The following is a 14,759-nucleotide window of genomic DNA, read 5'->3' as shown; positions in this document are numbered from 1 at the left end:
CTTTTTCGTCTCTGATTGCTGTGGCTAACACTTCCAAAACTATGTTGAATAATAGTGGTGAGAGTGGGCAACCTTGTCTTGTTCCTGATCTTAGTGGAAATGGTTTCAGTTTTTCACCATTGAGGACAATGTTGGCTGTGGGTTTGTCATATACGGCCTTTATTATGTTGAGGAAAGTTCCCTCTATGCCTACTTTCTGCAGGACTTTTATCATAAATGGGTGTTGAATTTTGTCGAAAGCTTTCTCTGCATCTATTGAGATGATCATATGGTTTTTCTCCTTCAATTTGTTAATATGATGTATCACGTTGATTGATTTGCGTATATTGAAGAATCCTTGCATTCCTGGAATAAACCCCACTTGATCATGGTGTATGATCCTTTTAATGTGCTGTTGGATTCTGTTTGCTAGTATTTTGTTGAGGATTTTTGCATCTATGTTCATCAGTGATATTGGCCTGTAGTTTTCTTTCTTTGTGACATCTTTGCCTGGTTTTGGTATCAGGGTGATGGTGGCCTCGTAGAATGAGTTGGGGAGTGTTCCTCCCTCTGCAATATTTTGGAAGAGTTTGAGAAGGATAGGTGTTAGCTCTTCTCTAAATGTTTGATAGAATTCGCCTGTGAAGCCATCTGGTCCTGGGCTTTTGTGTGTTGGAAGATTTTTAATCACAGTTTCAATTTCAGTGCTTGTGATTGGTCTGTTCATATTTTCTATTTCTTCCTGGTTCAGTCTCGGCAGGTTGTGCATTTCTAAGAATCTGTCCATTTCTTCCAGGTTGTCCATTTTATTAGCATAGAGTTGCTTGTAGTAATCTCTTATGATCGTTTGTATTTCTGCAGTGTCAGTGGTTACTTCTCCTTTTTCATTTCTAATTCTATTAATTTGAGTCTTCTCCTTTTTTCTCTTGATGAGTCTGGCTAATGGTTTATCAATTTTGTTTATCTTCTCAAAGAACCAGCTTTTAGTTTCATTGATTTTTGCTATTGTTTCCTTCATTTCTTGTTCATTTATTTCTGATCTGATCTTTATGATTTCTTTCCTTCTGCTAGCTTTGGGGTTTTTTTGTTCTTCTTTCTCTAATTGCTTTAGGTGCAAGGTTAGGTTGTTTATTCGAGATGTTTCCTGTTTCTTGATGTAGGCTTGTATTGCTATAAACTTCCCTCTTAGAACTGCTTTTGCTGCATCCCATAGGTTTTGGATCGTCGTGTCTCCATTGTCATTTGTTTCTAGGTATTTTTTGATTTCCCCTTTGATTTCTTCAGTGATCACTTCGTTATTAAGTAGTGTATTGTGTAGCCTCCATGTGTTTGTATTTTTTACAGATCTTTTCCTGTAATTGATATCTAGTCTCATAGCGTTGTGGTCGGAAAAGATACTTGATACGATTTCAATTTTTTTAAATTTACCAAGGCTTGATTTGTGACCCAAGATATGATCTATCCTGGAGAATGTTCCATGAGCACTTGAGAAAAATGTGTATTCTGTTGTTTTTGGGTGGAATGTCCTATAAATATCAATTAAGTCCATCTTGTTTAATGTATCATTTAAAGCTTGTGTTTCCTTATTTATTTTCATTTTGGATGATCTGTCCATTGGTGAAAGTGGGGTGTTAAAGTCCCCTACTATGATTGTGTTACTGTCGATTTCCCCTTTTATGGCTGTTAGTATTTGCCTTATGTATTGAGGTGCTCCTATGTTGGGTGCATAAATATTTACAATTGTTATACCTTCCTCTTGGATCGATCCCTTGATCATTATATAGTGTCCTTCTTTGTCTCTTGTAATAGTCTTTATTTTAAAGTCTATTTTGTCTGATATGAGAATTGCTACTCCAGCTTTCTTTTGATTTCCATTTGCATGGAATATCTTTTTCCATCCCCTCACTTTCAGTCTGTATGTGTCTCTAGGTCTGAAGTGGGTCTCTTGTAGACAGCATATATATGGGTCTTGTTTTTGTATCCATTCAGCCAGTCTGTGTCTTTTGGTGGGAGCATTTAATCCATTTACATTTAAGGTAATTATCGATATGTATGTTCCTATTCCCATTTTCTTAAATGTTTTGGGTTTGTTATTGTAGGTGTTTTCCTTCTCTTGTGTTTCTTGCCTAGAGAAGTTCCTTTAGCATTTGTTGTAAAGCTGGTTTGGTGATGCTGAACTCTCTCAGCTTTTGCTTGTCTGTAAAGGTTTTAATTTCTCCATCAAATCTGAATGAGATCCTTGCTGGGTAGAGTAATCTTGGTTGTAGGTTTTTCTCCTTCATCACTTTAAGTATATCCTGCCACTCCCTTCTGGCTTGCAGAGTTTCTGCTGAAAGATCAGCTGTTAACCTTATGGGGATGCCCTTGTGTGTTATCTGTTGTTTTTCCCTTGCTGCTTTTAATATGTTTTCTTTATATTTAATTTTTGATAGTTTGATTAATATGTGTCTTGGTGTGTTTCTCCTTGGATTTATCCTGTATGGGACTCTCTGTGCTTCCAGGACTTGATTAACTATTTCCTTTCCCATATTAGGGAAGTTTTCAACTATAATCTCTTCAAATATTTTCTCAGTCCCTTTCTTTTTCTCTTCTTCTTCTGGGACCCCTATAATTCGAATGTTGGTGCGTTTAATGTTGTCCCAGAGGTCTCTGAGACTGTCCTCAGTTCTTTTCATTCTTTTTTCTTTATTCTGGTCTGCAGTAGTTATTTCCACCATTTTATCTTCCAGGTCACTTATCCGTTCTTCTGCCTCAGTTATTCTGCTATTGATCCCATCTAGAGTATTTTTAATTTCATTTATTGTGCTTGTCATCATTTCTTGGTTCCTCTTTAGTTCTTCTACGTCCTTGTTAAATGTTTCTTGCATTTTGTCTATTCTATTTCCAAGACTTTGGATCATCCTTACTATCATTATTCTGAATTCTTTTTCAGGTAGACTACCTATTTCCTCTTCATTTGTTAGGTCTGGTGTGTTTTGACCCTGCTCCTTCATCTGCTGTGTGTTTTTCTGTCTTCTCATTTTGCTTATCTTACTGTGTTTGGGGTCTCCTTTTCACAGGCTGCAGGTTCGTAGTTCCCGTTGTTTTTGGTATCTGTCCCCAGTGGCTAAGGTTGGTTCAGTGGGTTGTGTAGGTTTCCTGGTGGAGGGAACTAGTGCCTGTGTTCTGGTGGATGAGGCTGGATGTTGTCTTTCTGGTGGGTTCGTCCACGTCTGGTGGTGTGTTTTGGGGTGTCTGTGGCCTTATTATGATTTTAGGCAGCCTCTCTGTTAATGGATGGGGCTGTGTTCCTCTCTTGCTAGTTGTTTGGCATAGGGTGTCCAGCACTGTAGCTTGCTGGTCGTTGAGTGAAGCTGGGTCTTGATGTTGAGATGGAGATCTGTGAGAGATTTTCGCCGTTTGGTATTACGTGGAGCTGGGAGGTCTCTTGTGGACCAGTGTCCTGAAGTTGGCTCTCCCACCTCAGAGGCACAGCCCTGATGCCTGGCTGGAGCACCAAGAGCCTTTCATCCACACGGCTCAGAATAAAAGGGAGAAAAAATGGAAAGAAAGAAAAAAAGAGGATAAAATAAAATAAAATAAAGCAATTATAATAAAAAATAAGGAAAAAAAAGAGAAAAAAAAATTATTAAGAGTAAATTTATTAAGAAAAAAAAATTTTTTTAATTTTTAAAAATAGATTTATTAATTTTTATACTAAAAATAAGAAAAAATTATTTAGAAAAAATTTATTAAGAAAAAAATCTTTTAATTTTTTAAAATAAAAAATATGAAAAAACTTATTAAAAATTTTTTTAAAAATAGAAAATAAGGAAAAAATTATTAAAAAAACATTTATTAGGGAAAAAAAAATTTTTAAGCCAAAAAAAAAAAAAAAAACGGACGGACCTAACCCTAGGACTAACGGTGAGAGCAAAGCTATACAGACAAAATCTCACCCAGAAGCATACACATCTACACTCACAAAAAAAAGGAAAAGGGGAAAAGTTAATATATCCTGCTCCCAAAGTCCATCTCCTAAATTTGGGACGATTCGTTGTCTATTCAGGTATTCAACAGATGCAGGCACATCAAGTTGTTTGTGGAGCTTTAATCCGCTGCTTCTGAGGCTGCTGGGAGAGATTTCCCTTTCTCTTCTTTGTTCGTACAGCTCCCAGGGTTCAGCTTTGGATTTGGACCCGCCTCTGCATGGAGGTCCCCTGAGGGCGTCTGTTCCCCGCCCAGACAGAACGGGGTTAAAGGAGCAGCTGATTCGGGGGCTCTGGCTCAGTCAGGCCGGGGGGAGGGAGCGGTACGGAGGAGGCGGGGCGAGCCTGCGGCGGCAGAAGCCGGTGTGACGTTGCAGCAGCCTGAGGCGCGCCGTGCGCTCTCCCGGGGAAGTTGTCCCCGGATTACGGGAGCCTGGCCGTGGCGGGCTGCACAGGCTCCTCGGAGGGGCGGTGTGGAGAATGACCTGTGCTCGCCCACAGGCTGTTTGGTGGCGGCAGCAGCAGCCTTAGCGTCTCATGCCTGTCTCTGGGGTCCGCGCTGATAGCCGCGGCTCGCGCCCGTCTCTGGAGTTCGTTTAAGTGGCGCTCTGAATCCCCTCTCCTTGCACGCCGCGAAACAGAGAGGCAAGAAAAAGTCTCCTGCCTCTTCGGCAGCTGCAGACTTTTTCTCGTGCACCCTCCCGGCTAGTTGTGGTGCGCTAGACCCTTCAGGCTGTGTTCACGCAGCCAACCCCAGTCCTCTCCCTGGGATCCGACCGAAGCCCGCGCCTCAGCTCCCAGCCCCCGCCCGCCCCGGCGGGTGAGCAGACAAGCCTCTCGGGCTGGTGAGTGCTGCTCGGCGCCGAGCCTCTGTGCGGGAATCTCTCCGTTTTTCCCTCTGCGTCCCTGTTGCTGTGGGATCCGCGCTGATAGCCGCGGCTCGCGCCCGTCTCTGGAGCTCGTTTAGGCGGCGCTCTGAATCCCCTCTCCTTGCGCGCCGCGAAACAAAGAGGCAAGAAAAATTCTCTTGCCTCTTTGGCAGCTGCAGTCTTTTTCCCGGACTCCCTCCCGGCTAGCACCGAAGCCCGAGCCCCAGCTCCCAGGCCCCGCCCGCCCCGGCGGCTGAGCAGACAAGCCTCTCGGGCTGGTGAGTGCTGGTCGGCACCGCTCCTCTGTGCGGGAATCTCCGCTTTGCCCTCCGCACCAATGTGGGTGCGCTCTCCTCCGTGGCTCCGAAGCTTCCCCCCTCTGCTACCCACAGTCTCTGCCCACGAAGGGGCTTCCTAGTGTGTGGAAACCTTTCCTCCTTCACAGCTCCCTCCCACTGGTGCAGGTCCCGTCCCTATTCTTTTGTCTCTGTTATTTCTTTTTTCTTTTGCCCTACCCAAGTACGTGGGGATTTTCTTGCCTTTTGGGAGGTCTGACGTCTTCTGCCAGCGTTCAGTGGGTGTTCTGTAGGAGCAGTTCCACGTGTAGATGTATTTCTCATGTATCTGTGGGGAGGAAGGTGATCTCCACGTCTTACTCTTCCGCCATCTTGCCCCTCCCTCCGGTTATTCCCTCAACATCTTTTAATTTCTGTTATTTTATTACATTTAGGGTAAGGGGGAGAGGATGGAGGGAAAACTCTCTGTGTATGAAAGCATTTTAAAACTAAAAACCCTTTATAGATATTATCAAAATTATGTTTAGAAACTATATTTAATATCTCTATAGTTATAGCATAGCTTTCAAAATTGAACTTGTATTTAAAGAATTTAATAAAGTGATAATCACCCATGTTTTTATTTCCAATTTCAGGGAAACCTCATTCAGTTCCTCTCCATTTTACAATTTGAGAATAATAATCTTTAAGTCTTTAAAGTAAATTTTGTGAAAGTATCAAAACTAGGCAATTTTTATTTTCAGATTTAAGTTCTTAAGCATCTATCATGCTGTAATAAACACAGACTTGTTATTCTGTAGAAATGATCCAAACTTTTTGTTATTATTGTTATTTTGTGACAGCATGCAAGACGACAGCCTAGAAGCTTCTACTTCCATATCTCAGCTTCTAAGAGAGAGCTATTTAGCTGAAACTAGACATCAGGGAAACAATGAGAGGAGTCGAGCAGAGCCTTCCTCCAACTCTTTCCATTTTGGCAGTCCTTCTGGAGCTGCTGAAGGTGGAGGAGGCCAAGATGACCTTCCAGATCTTTCAGCCTTTCTGAGCCAAGAAGAATTAGATGAAAGTGTCAATCTGGCAAGACTGGCAATCAATCATGACCCTTTGGAGAAAGCAGATGAAGCCCAAGCTAGAAGATGTTTTTCTTCTGATCAGATGAAACACTCACCTAAATCAAGTTTTGACCCTAACTTCTGCCAGGATAACTCTCGAAGTCCTACCAACTCTAAAGAGAGCCTCCAGGAGGCAAAAAGGCCACAGTATAGTTCTGAAACCCAGTCCAAAAAAGTATTCTTAAATAAGGCTGCCGATTTCATTGAAGAGCTGTCATCCCTTTTCAAAGCCCATAGCTCCAAAAGGATTAGACCTCGTGCCTGCAAAAACCACAAGAATAAATTGGAATCTCAAAGCAAAGTTATGCAGGAAAACAGCTCCAGTTTCTCAGATCTATCAGAAAGAAGAGAAAGATCTTCTCTTCCCATCCCTATCCCTGCAGATACCAGGGATAATGAAGTGAACCATGCCCTTGAACAGCAGGAAGCCAAGAGGCGTGAAGCTGAGCAGGCTGCCAGTGAGGCAGATGGGGGAGACACCACCCCAGGGTCTTCTCCTTCGTCTTTGTACTATGAAGAACCTCTGGGGCAACCTCCCCGGTTCACTCAAAAGTTACGGAGCAGAGAAGTTCCAGAAGGAACCAGAGTACAGTTGGATTGCATAGTGGTAGGAATTCCACCACCTGAAGTAAGGTAAAAATGTCCCATTAGTAATGTTTGGTAATTACTTTCCATCTACTGTGATCCTCTTCATTTTATCTTTCACGTATGTGGTTTCAAAAATTATATACTCCCTTTGAGTCAGAGTTTAAAGCAACATTGTCTAACAGAAGTGTAATATTAGACATATATGCAATTTAAAATTTTCTAGTCATCACATTTTTTAAAAATAAAAAGAACTGGGTGAAATTAATTTTTTAAAATATATTATTTAACCAATATATTAAAAATATTACCATTTCAACATGTAATCAATATAAAAATTATTAATAGGATATTTTACATTCCTTTTGTCACCAGGGCTTCAAAACTCAATGTGAATTCTGCACTTACAGCACATCTCAGTTTGGATGCTAAATTTTCCTAGGAAATACTTAATGTGCATTTGGATTTCAAAAAAATGTAGCTGAAAAAGTAGATTGTAAGACCCAAGTTGTTCCAAACATACTTAAAAGTTCTGTAAGAACTGAATTGAGTATCGGCTTTTACATTTAAATTAATTTAAATTAAACACAATTAAAAATTCAGTTCCTCAGATGCACTGGCCACATTTCAAGTGCCCAATACCACATGTGGCTAATGAACATGTATTAGCTCAGGTCTACAGCCTGTAGCTTAAAAAACAAAGTATTTATGATCTATACTCAATGAATACCTGTGGTATTTTTTTAGTTAAAAAGAAACCAAATGATAGAATAAAGTCTGATAGAATAAAGGTAGAATAAGGCTGTGGCAAAGATCAATTTAAAGATTTATTTTACATGTATTGTATTTATTATATACTTTTTGATATCCACTTAATGAGCACTCTTCTCCCTAATGCCCAAGTCTTTCCCTAATATGACTGATGAGTAGAAAGGATATTCATCTTTAAGTGTCTACCATCAGCTTTTCTGTGAAGTAAGTAAAGCTTAAGCTTCAAGGCTCTTCACGTGCACAGGCTACATCTAATTTTGTGTTCTAATTTTATTTTATTTTTTTAAGAGGTCTTTACACTTTTATGAGCTTCAGGCCCCACAAAATCTGGATCCAGCCTTAACTCCCAGGGTGACATTTGCTGCCTCTTGTATTATAATATAATAATATATGAATAATGTGCTGGAAATATATTACTTTTATAGAGAATTACTGGTATTTAGAGTCCTATAAGAGTTACTTTGCCTCCCTAACCACCTAATTACTACTAGAATACTACTTAACATTTATTCTAGTTATGTAAGCAGGGCCTCATCTTCTTTTTGCAAAATATTCATATTATAGGGTAGTAATAGCACTAGTATTAATAATATCTTTAATTATGTATTCCTATTGATTAAAGGGATTTTAGTATAAAAACATATTCGTATATTGAATTTTGCTTTTCAGAGTCAACATAAGGCAATATTAAATATTATTTCTACAATGGTGTATACATTTTACTATCTAGTTATCCAACTGACCTCCTTGAGGGCAGGGGTTCTACTGTTTTACCTTTGGATCTTGAGCACCAAGCATGGCTTCTAGCCTATAGTAGTTATGCATAATATAGTAGTCACTAAGTTATGAGTAAACTAACGCATAAAGAAACAGGAAAACAAGAAACTCAACTTAGATTTAAATCAGGAGTGATACAGTTGGACTAAGATGTGGCAAAGGGTTGGAACTGCACAACACAGGGCAGTGTCTACCCTTCTACTCTATGCAAGCCTGATGACACTCCCTGGAACTCTGGTCAGTAATGTTGGCAAGATGTCATCATAGCACCATGATGTATACCACTCAGTGGTATCTGGTCAGTCTAAGTAAGCTGGTAAGCACTCAAGTTACGGCACACATACCACTTACTTAGATTAATCCTATCCATTCCACTAGTTTCTGGTCATAGATTGGACTCTTTCAAAAAAATTAGACCAGATCATTCAAGACTCATCCTCCCCATTCTCGACCATGACAATCTCAGATACAAAAAAGACTTCAGTGCTCCTGTGAGAAAAATTACCCAGGAAGAATTACAAAATACCCATTCCTTGAAAAACAAAGTAACCTGGTGGTCACTCAGAAACTACTCAGTCAACCAATTAAATATTTACAAATTTAAAAGTGAAAGAAATATACACAATATATACATAGTATTCCATGTAGCGATACTAATTTTTACCTGGAGAGCATTTCTTCAGTGATAGAATTCATGCCTGTATCCCAACCACTGTTTTGGTGGCAGGAAGTTAATATGTACTCACTAAGTATTTTCTGAATTTCATGACAGTAATCATATTAAGAAAAAACTTAGGATTTTCCAAATAGACTATTAGCTGTCATTATTTTCCTAAGTACAGAACTTACATAACTCTAATCACAAAGCAAATATGTATTGAGCTTTTGCTCTAAACTCAGCACTGTGACCAGTGCAATGACAGAGACGATATAAATGTGTCCCTGCTCTCAAGGAACTTGCAATCCAGTTAAAGAAATCATCCTAACTCTACTCAGTACTCTGTAATGACCTACATGGGAAAAGAACCTAAAAAAGAGTGGATATATGCATATGTACAACTGATTCACTTTACTATACAGGAGAAACTAACACAACATTGTAAATGAACTATACTCCAATAAAAAAATAATGATAATAAAAAGAAATCATCCTAATTTTTATAGGACACCCATAAGACTATCAGACTTCAGAGAAGGTCTGGAGGACTAGAAAGGTCAAAGAAGACTTCAGAGACATAAGGGGATTTTAGTTGAACTTTGAAGAGTAAGAAGAAGTTAGGTAGAAATTTAACTCATTTATTCATTCAACAAATACCTACTGAGTTACTAAAGTGACTCATTGATGGTACAAAACAATTGGGAGCTATTGGAGGTCAGGGACCTTGTTTTGAAACCAAGTCTAAAACTCTTCTAAGAGGGCAGCTCACAGTCTAATAGAGGAATCAGACAGACATATAATCAAAACATTGCAATACTGTGTAATAAGGGCTGTAACAGAAGTATGTATAGGATGCAATGGCAGCTCAAAGGAAGATGTGGTATTTTGCCTGAAGTGCAGGATGAAGGAAGCATTAACGCTGGAGGTGCCACTTTAGTTGAGAAAACTAAGGGTGGAAGAGGAAAGCAAGGGGAAAGGCCTAGAGACGAATGTTTTCAGGGAACTGCAAGTACTTGGCTATGTGACGAACATGGGATAACAGGTGAGGAAAGATGAGAGAAAAGACGGAAGAAGTAGGCAGAGGGACAGGTCCTTTTAGGCCAGGTCAACTCAACATGTTTACATAAAAGTACAGATGCTGGAATAGTAATAATATCTTTAGATGACAGTGAGGAGACTGAACTAACTGGAAAACAGTGGAGCCAGATGATTTCGAAAAGCCTTGAAAGCAAAGTAGAATAGTTCAGAAGTGGTTTCAAAAGCAAGTGGAAAACATTTAAGGTTGTGTATAAGGACGTACTAAGATGAAAGGGAGAATTTAAGTAGAGTTGGTCTGGAAGAATGAGTTAGACCCCAAAAGAATGGAGCCATGAGGCCACTTAGGAAGCTGTGAAGGGTATTCCAGGCATCAGATGCTCTGATCAGACCAGGGTAGGGGTAGTGCGAAAGCAGAGAAAAGATGTGAGGGCAATATTTAGAACAAAAGAAACCAAGCCGAACTTGGTGACCGACTAGACAGGACGGATGAGTTTGAAGCTGGGTACCTGAGAGAACTCTGGGGTCACTGTCAAGGTCTGAGAAACTGGAGGAGGTGGATGATTTGAGTCTGAGGAGATGGAGGGACCATATCCAGTAGACAGTCAGAAATGCAGGATTGAAGGTCAAATGAGAGGGTAGTGGAACTGGAGACATTCCAAGGAATGCCCTGGACACTGGGAAATTTGGACACAGTATCTCTGGCATTACAAAGGGACTATAAATACAGGTAACACTTGGAACTAACTTCTAGCTGTGCTAGACTGGGCCAGGGTTTTCCAACCTTCTTTTGGCAGTAATTCCTCCCCCCATTTTTCTCCCCACAGTAAATCCATTACATTACCCCAATACATACTTCACACACACACACACTTTTTTTTTTCTTTTCTTTTTTTTAAAATTTTTATTGGAGTATAGTTGCTTTACAATATTGTGTTAGTTTCTGCTCTATAGCAACACACACACACTTTTTAAAGATAAAATTAGTGCTTCTGGGATTGAAGAGAGTTGGGGTGGAGGGGAGCATGCAGTCGTACCTTGCTCACCACTGAAATTCCTAAAGCATCTCCATAGAACCCAGGAGCACAGATTTTGATTTGGAGAACGCCTTTAAAAATGCATTAAAATAATGAGACACTTTGGTTTGCCATAAAGGAAAACACAGTCAAAAAGAAAAGTATCCTTTTTGCTATTTTTGCAAGAAAATGTAATACATATACCTGGCAACTGAGGTCTAACCTTGTATGTGTGTGCCTCTTTGTGTTCTCAGTATTCTACCCATGTTTTTATAACCCTAGTTTAGCAAATTGAAGAATCCTTTTTGCCTATATTTGTTGATTTCCAAGTTGACTGGGAAGAAATTGTTTTGTTTTGTAAGGGTAGGATCCTATATCATTAAAGTTAGCTGTTTTTGAAAGCTTGTTAATCTTGAACATAGCTTCATTGGAGGAGCTGAAATACATTCATGCGTTACCCACAGATGAAAGAGTCTGCAGGAATTCACAGCAAATGGCCATGATCCCTTTTTGTATCCTGACTCAAAATTCTTTCCCCAGGAATGTACAGCTGGGTCACACTAAGTATGTTTGCTTGTACATAACCCTCTGAAGCAGCAAAAATTTACCTTTTATAGATGCTGATATCTGCTTTGGCTATTAAGTTTTTGCTATTGCTACTTCTGGACATTTGCCTGTAAGTGGCGTGCTGAGGAAATAAAAAAGGAAATAAATTAGCTGTAAAGACAAAGGATGCTTGGGAATTCCCTGGCGGTCCAGTGGTTAGGACTCCACACTTGCACTGTCAAGAGCACCGGCTAAGATCTCACAAGCCGCGTGGCGTGACCAAAAAAAAAAAGACAAAGGATGTTTTAAATGATATAGGGAAATTTTAAAATATTATAAATAATTATATATGATATGTAATGTAAAATATTATATAAACATTTTAAAACATTACATTATTTAGGGGCATTTTCTTCTACCTTTTGGGAAAATCTATATACTTTCATTTACTCATTCATAAAACAAATATTAAGTGTTTATTATGTGCCATGTACTGTTACAGGCAATAAGATTAAAGCAGCAAACAAGGAAAATTCCCTGCCTTCATGGATCTTAGAATCTAGAAAAGAACACAGACAAAAATTCCAGTGATTATATAATTACAATTGTGATAAATGTTATAAAGGAGGGTGCATAAAGCAAAGGGACCAAACTTTGTGAATGGGTTGGGGAAGGTTTTCTTAAAAAGTGGTATTTAAGCTGAGACATAAAAGATGACTAGGAGTTAGGCCAGCAAAGCGGAGTTTAGGGAAAAGTGTTGCAGGGTGAGGGAATAACAAATTTGAGGCAGTGAGACAATGGTTAACTTTAAGGAATTGAAGGAACTGATGTCACCAGAATATGAACAGTGAGGAGGAAATGGTCTGGGATAAGTTCAGAGAGGGGGGACAGAGGCTAGATTTCAAGAGCCTCCCAGAACAAGCTACTCAAAGTGGGTCCCTGGACCAGCAGGTCAGCATCACCTGGAGCCTTGGTGGCTATGCAAATTTGCAGGTTCTACCTTGGACCTACTGAATTAGGATCTCTAGAGTGCAGGCCCAGACATGTGTGTTTTAACAAAGTGCCGTTTGTTTCTGTGCTGAGAACTTTTGCAACCTCTATAGAAACCTCCTCACCCAGGGGGGGCTGGCCCCTTGTTCTGCTCCTTGACCTGAATGTTGTCATCTCTACTGAATGTCTAGCACCTGCCCCTCAGTCCCTACTCCAACAGTACACCCCTCACAGCCTCTTTCTGTTCGTGTCACTCACCCTAGCAGGTGGTTCTTTGAGGTAGATCTGTTTTGAGATAGAAAACCAAGCTAATTTCTGTGGTGTCCACTTGGCCCATGGGAAAACCCACACCTTTGCCCTCACAAACTTTGGAAATGTTGTCAGTTTCCAATGCAGCCCTCTCTTCTTGCTCTTCCCTCTTGGACAATGCTAAATATCATTTCACCTTAAAAGTTTTTGAGGCAAGAGCTGGGTAAAGCCTCTGTACCACCACCAACTCCAGAGGCTGCAAGTCAAGATCTCCAAGGGATTCTGTAGACGTCCCTGTCACTTGCCTCCTAACCTTCTCTATTCAATCTCTCAACCTCCTCATCTATACTCCCAAAGTAGACAAGGATCACCAGACGGAATTTTCTGAATTGTTTTACAAGGGCATTTTGAATAGATACTGAAGAATACCTACAATATGGATACATTATAAGAATAATAGCACAAATATCTGTGTGCCTGCCTTACTATCATTTTTAAATCTAGTGTCTTCCTGATCCTGTCCCTTCCTCCCTGCTCAGAGGTAACCCCTAGCCCAAATCATGTGTTTTCTCTTTAAATTTTTCTTAACAGTTTTCCTTCATAATTTTACAACATATCCTTATGTCCTTAAACAATATTGGTACAGAAGTATTTACAGGTGAAATGACACAAAGTCCTATATTTACATTAAAATAAGTCAAAGTGGGGAAAAGAGGAATGTATAAAAGAAACACATCTGCCATTTGTTGAAGCTCAGTGATGCGTGCGCGGGGGTTCATTATACAGCCGCTCTACTTTGTGTACATTTGTAAGTTTCCATAATAAAGAGTTTAAAAAAATATTTTTAATTTTACTGTTGTAAAATGCTTATGTAAGTGGAATCATAATGTACGTATTCTTCTGCTACTTGCATTTTTTTCTCTAAAAAGTATATCTGTGATGCTGCGTGTAACTCTCATTCATTCACTTTCATTGCTACATAGTATTTTACTGTAAGTTGAGAGAATTGTATCACTGATGTACATTTGGGTTGTTTTCAGTTGTTTTCCTAATAGGAACAATGTTATTATAAATGTTCTAGCATAGTCTCCTGGTGCACAAGTATGTCTAGGCATGGAATTGCTGGCAGAGTATGTACAACTTCAACTTTATAATAACACCAGATTATTTTCCAAAGGAATTGTTTCAATTTACATTCCGACCAACATTACATAAGTGTTCTGGTTGTTCTACATTGTTGCCAATATGGATATTATCAGACGTTTTAATTTTTGCGAATCTGATAGGTATGAAGGCTTCTTGTGATTTTAATTTTCATTTTCACAGTTACTAATGAGGTTGAGATTTTTAAAAATATGTTTATTGATCATTTAGGGTTCATTTTCTATGTAGGGTCTGTTTACATCTTTCACTCATTTTTCTATCAGTTTGTTCTTTTCTTATTGATTTGTAAGAATTTTAAAAATATGATTAGGAAACTAATCATATGACATTATGTGTTATGAAAATATTCTCTCCCCATTTGATCTTTCTTTATGGTATCTTTTGATAATTAGATATTTTTAACTTTAGTGTCAAATTAACTGAAGTTTCCTTTACGGTTTTGGTTTTTATAGTTTGAGTCTAGCGTACCAAGAATTTTCCACCTGGAAGAACTCAATAAATGTTAATAAAAGTTAAAGCATAGACATAACCGTCCCACCTGTAACCCCAAACTCCTATGAGTGAAATATAGCCATTGGACATGAAAACTTAAGTTCGTTAACTCAGTAGTGGTCAAACAGGACATACAAAACACTGAATTGTGTTACGAAATCCAACATGACTTTGAGTCCTGTTAGAAAATGTCTACTATTATATACTCCAGTTGCACTCTCTATATGAAGAGTCATTCTGATGCATGGAGAG

The 14,759-nt window shown here is 39.2% G+C and overlaps 1 protein-coding gene and 1 long non-coding RNA gene across 4 annotated transcripts in view; one reads left to right on the top strand and one right to left on the bottom strand.

The window, feature by feature from the left end:
- MYPN (myopalladin) overlaps positions 1–14,759 on the top strand; it is an 83,825-nt gene that overhangs the window by 12,793 nt on the left and 56,273 nt on the right. Inside the window, exon 2 of one of the 2 annotated variants that reach the window (XM_061197716.1) lies at positions 5,950–6,857. The exons of the other annotated variant lie outside the window; for it this stretch is intronic. Within the exon in view, the coding sequence (XP_061053699.1) occupies positions 5,956–6,857 (902 nt within the window). The 5' untranslated portion in view covers positions 5,950–5,955. The remainder of the gene's footprint in view (positions 1–5,949; positions 6,858–14,759) is intronic. 2 annotated transcript variants of the gene reach the window in all.
- LOC133096227 (uncharacterized) overlaps positions 1–14,759 on the bottom strand; it is an 85,842-nt gene that overhangs the window by 16,006 nt on the left and 55,077 nt on the right. The gene's annotated exons all lie outside the window — the stretch shown is intronic.

Source organism: Eubalaena glacialis, chromosome 1 (assembly GCF_028564815.1).
Source record: "Eubalaena glacialis isolate mEubGla1 chromosome 1, mEubGla1.1.hap2.+ XY, whole genome shotgun sequence".
Taxonomy (NCBI): domain Eukaryota; kingdom Metazoa; phylum Chordata; class Mammalia; order Artiodactyla; family Balaenidae; genus Eubalaena; species Eubalaena glacialis.
This window is presented reverse-complemented; position numbering and strand designations above follow the sequence as displayed.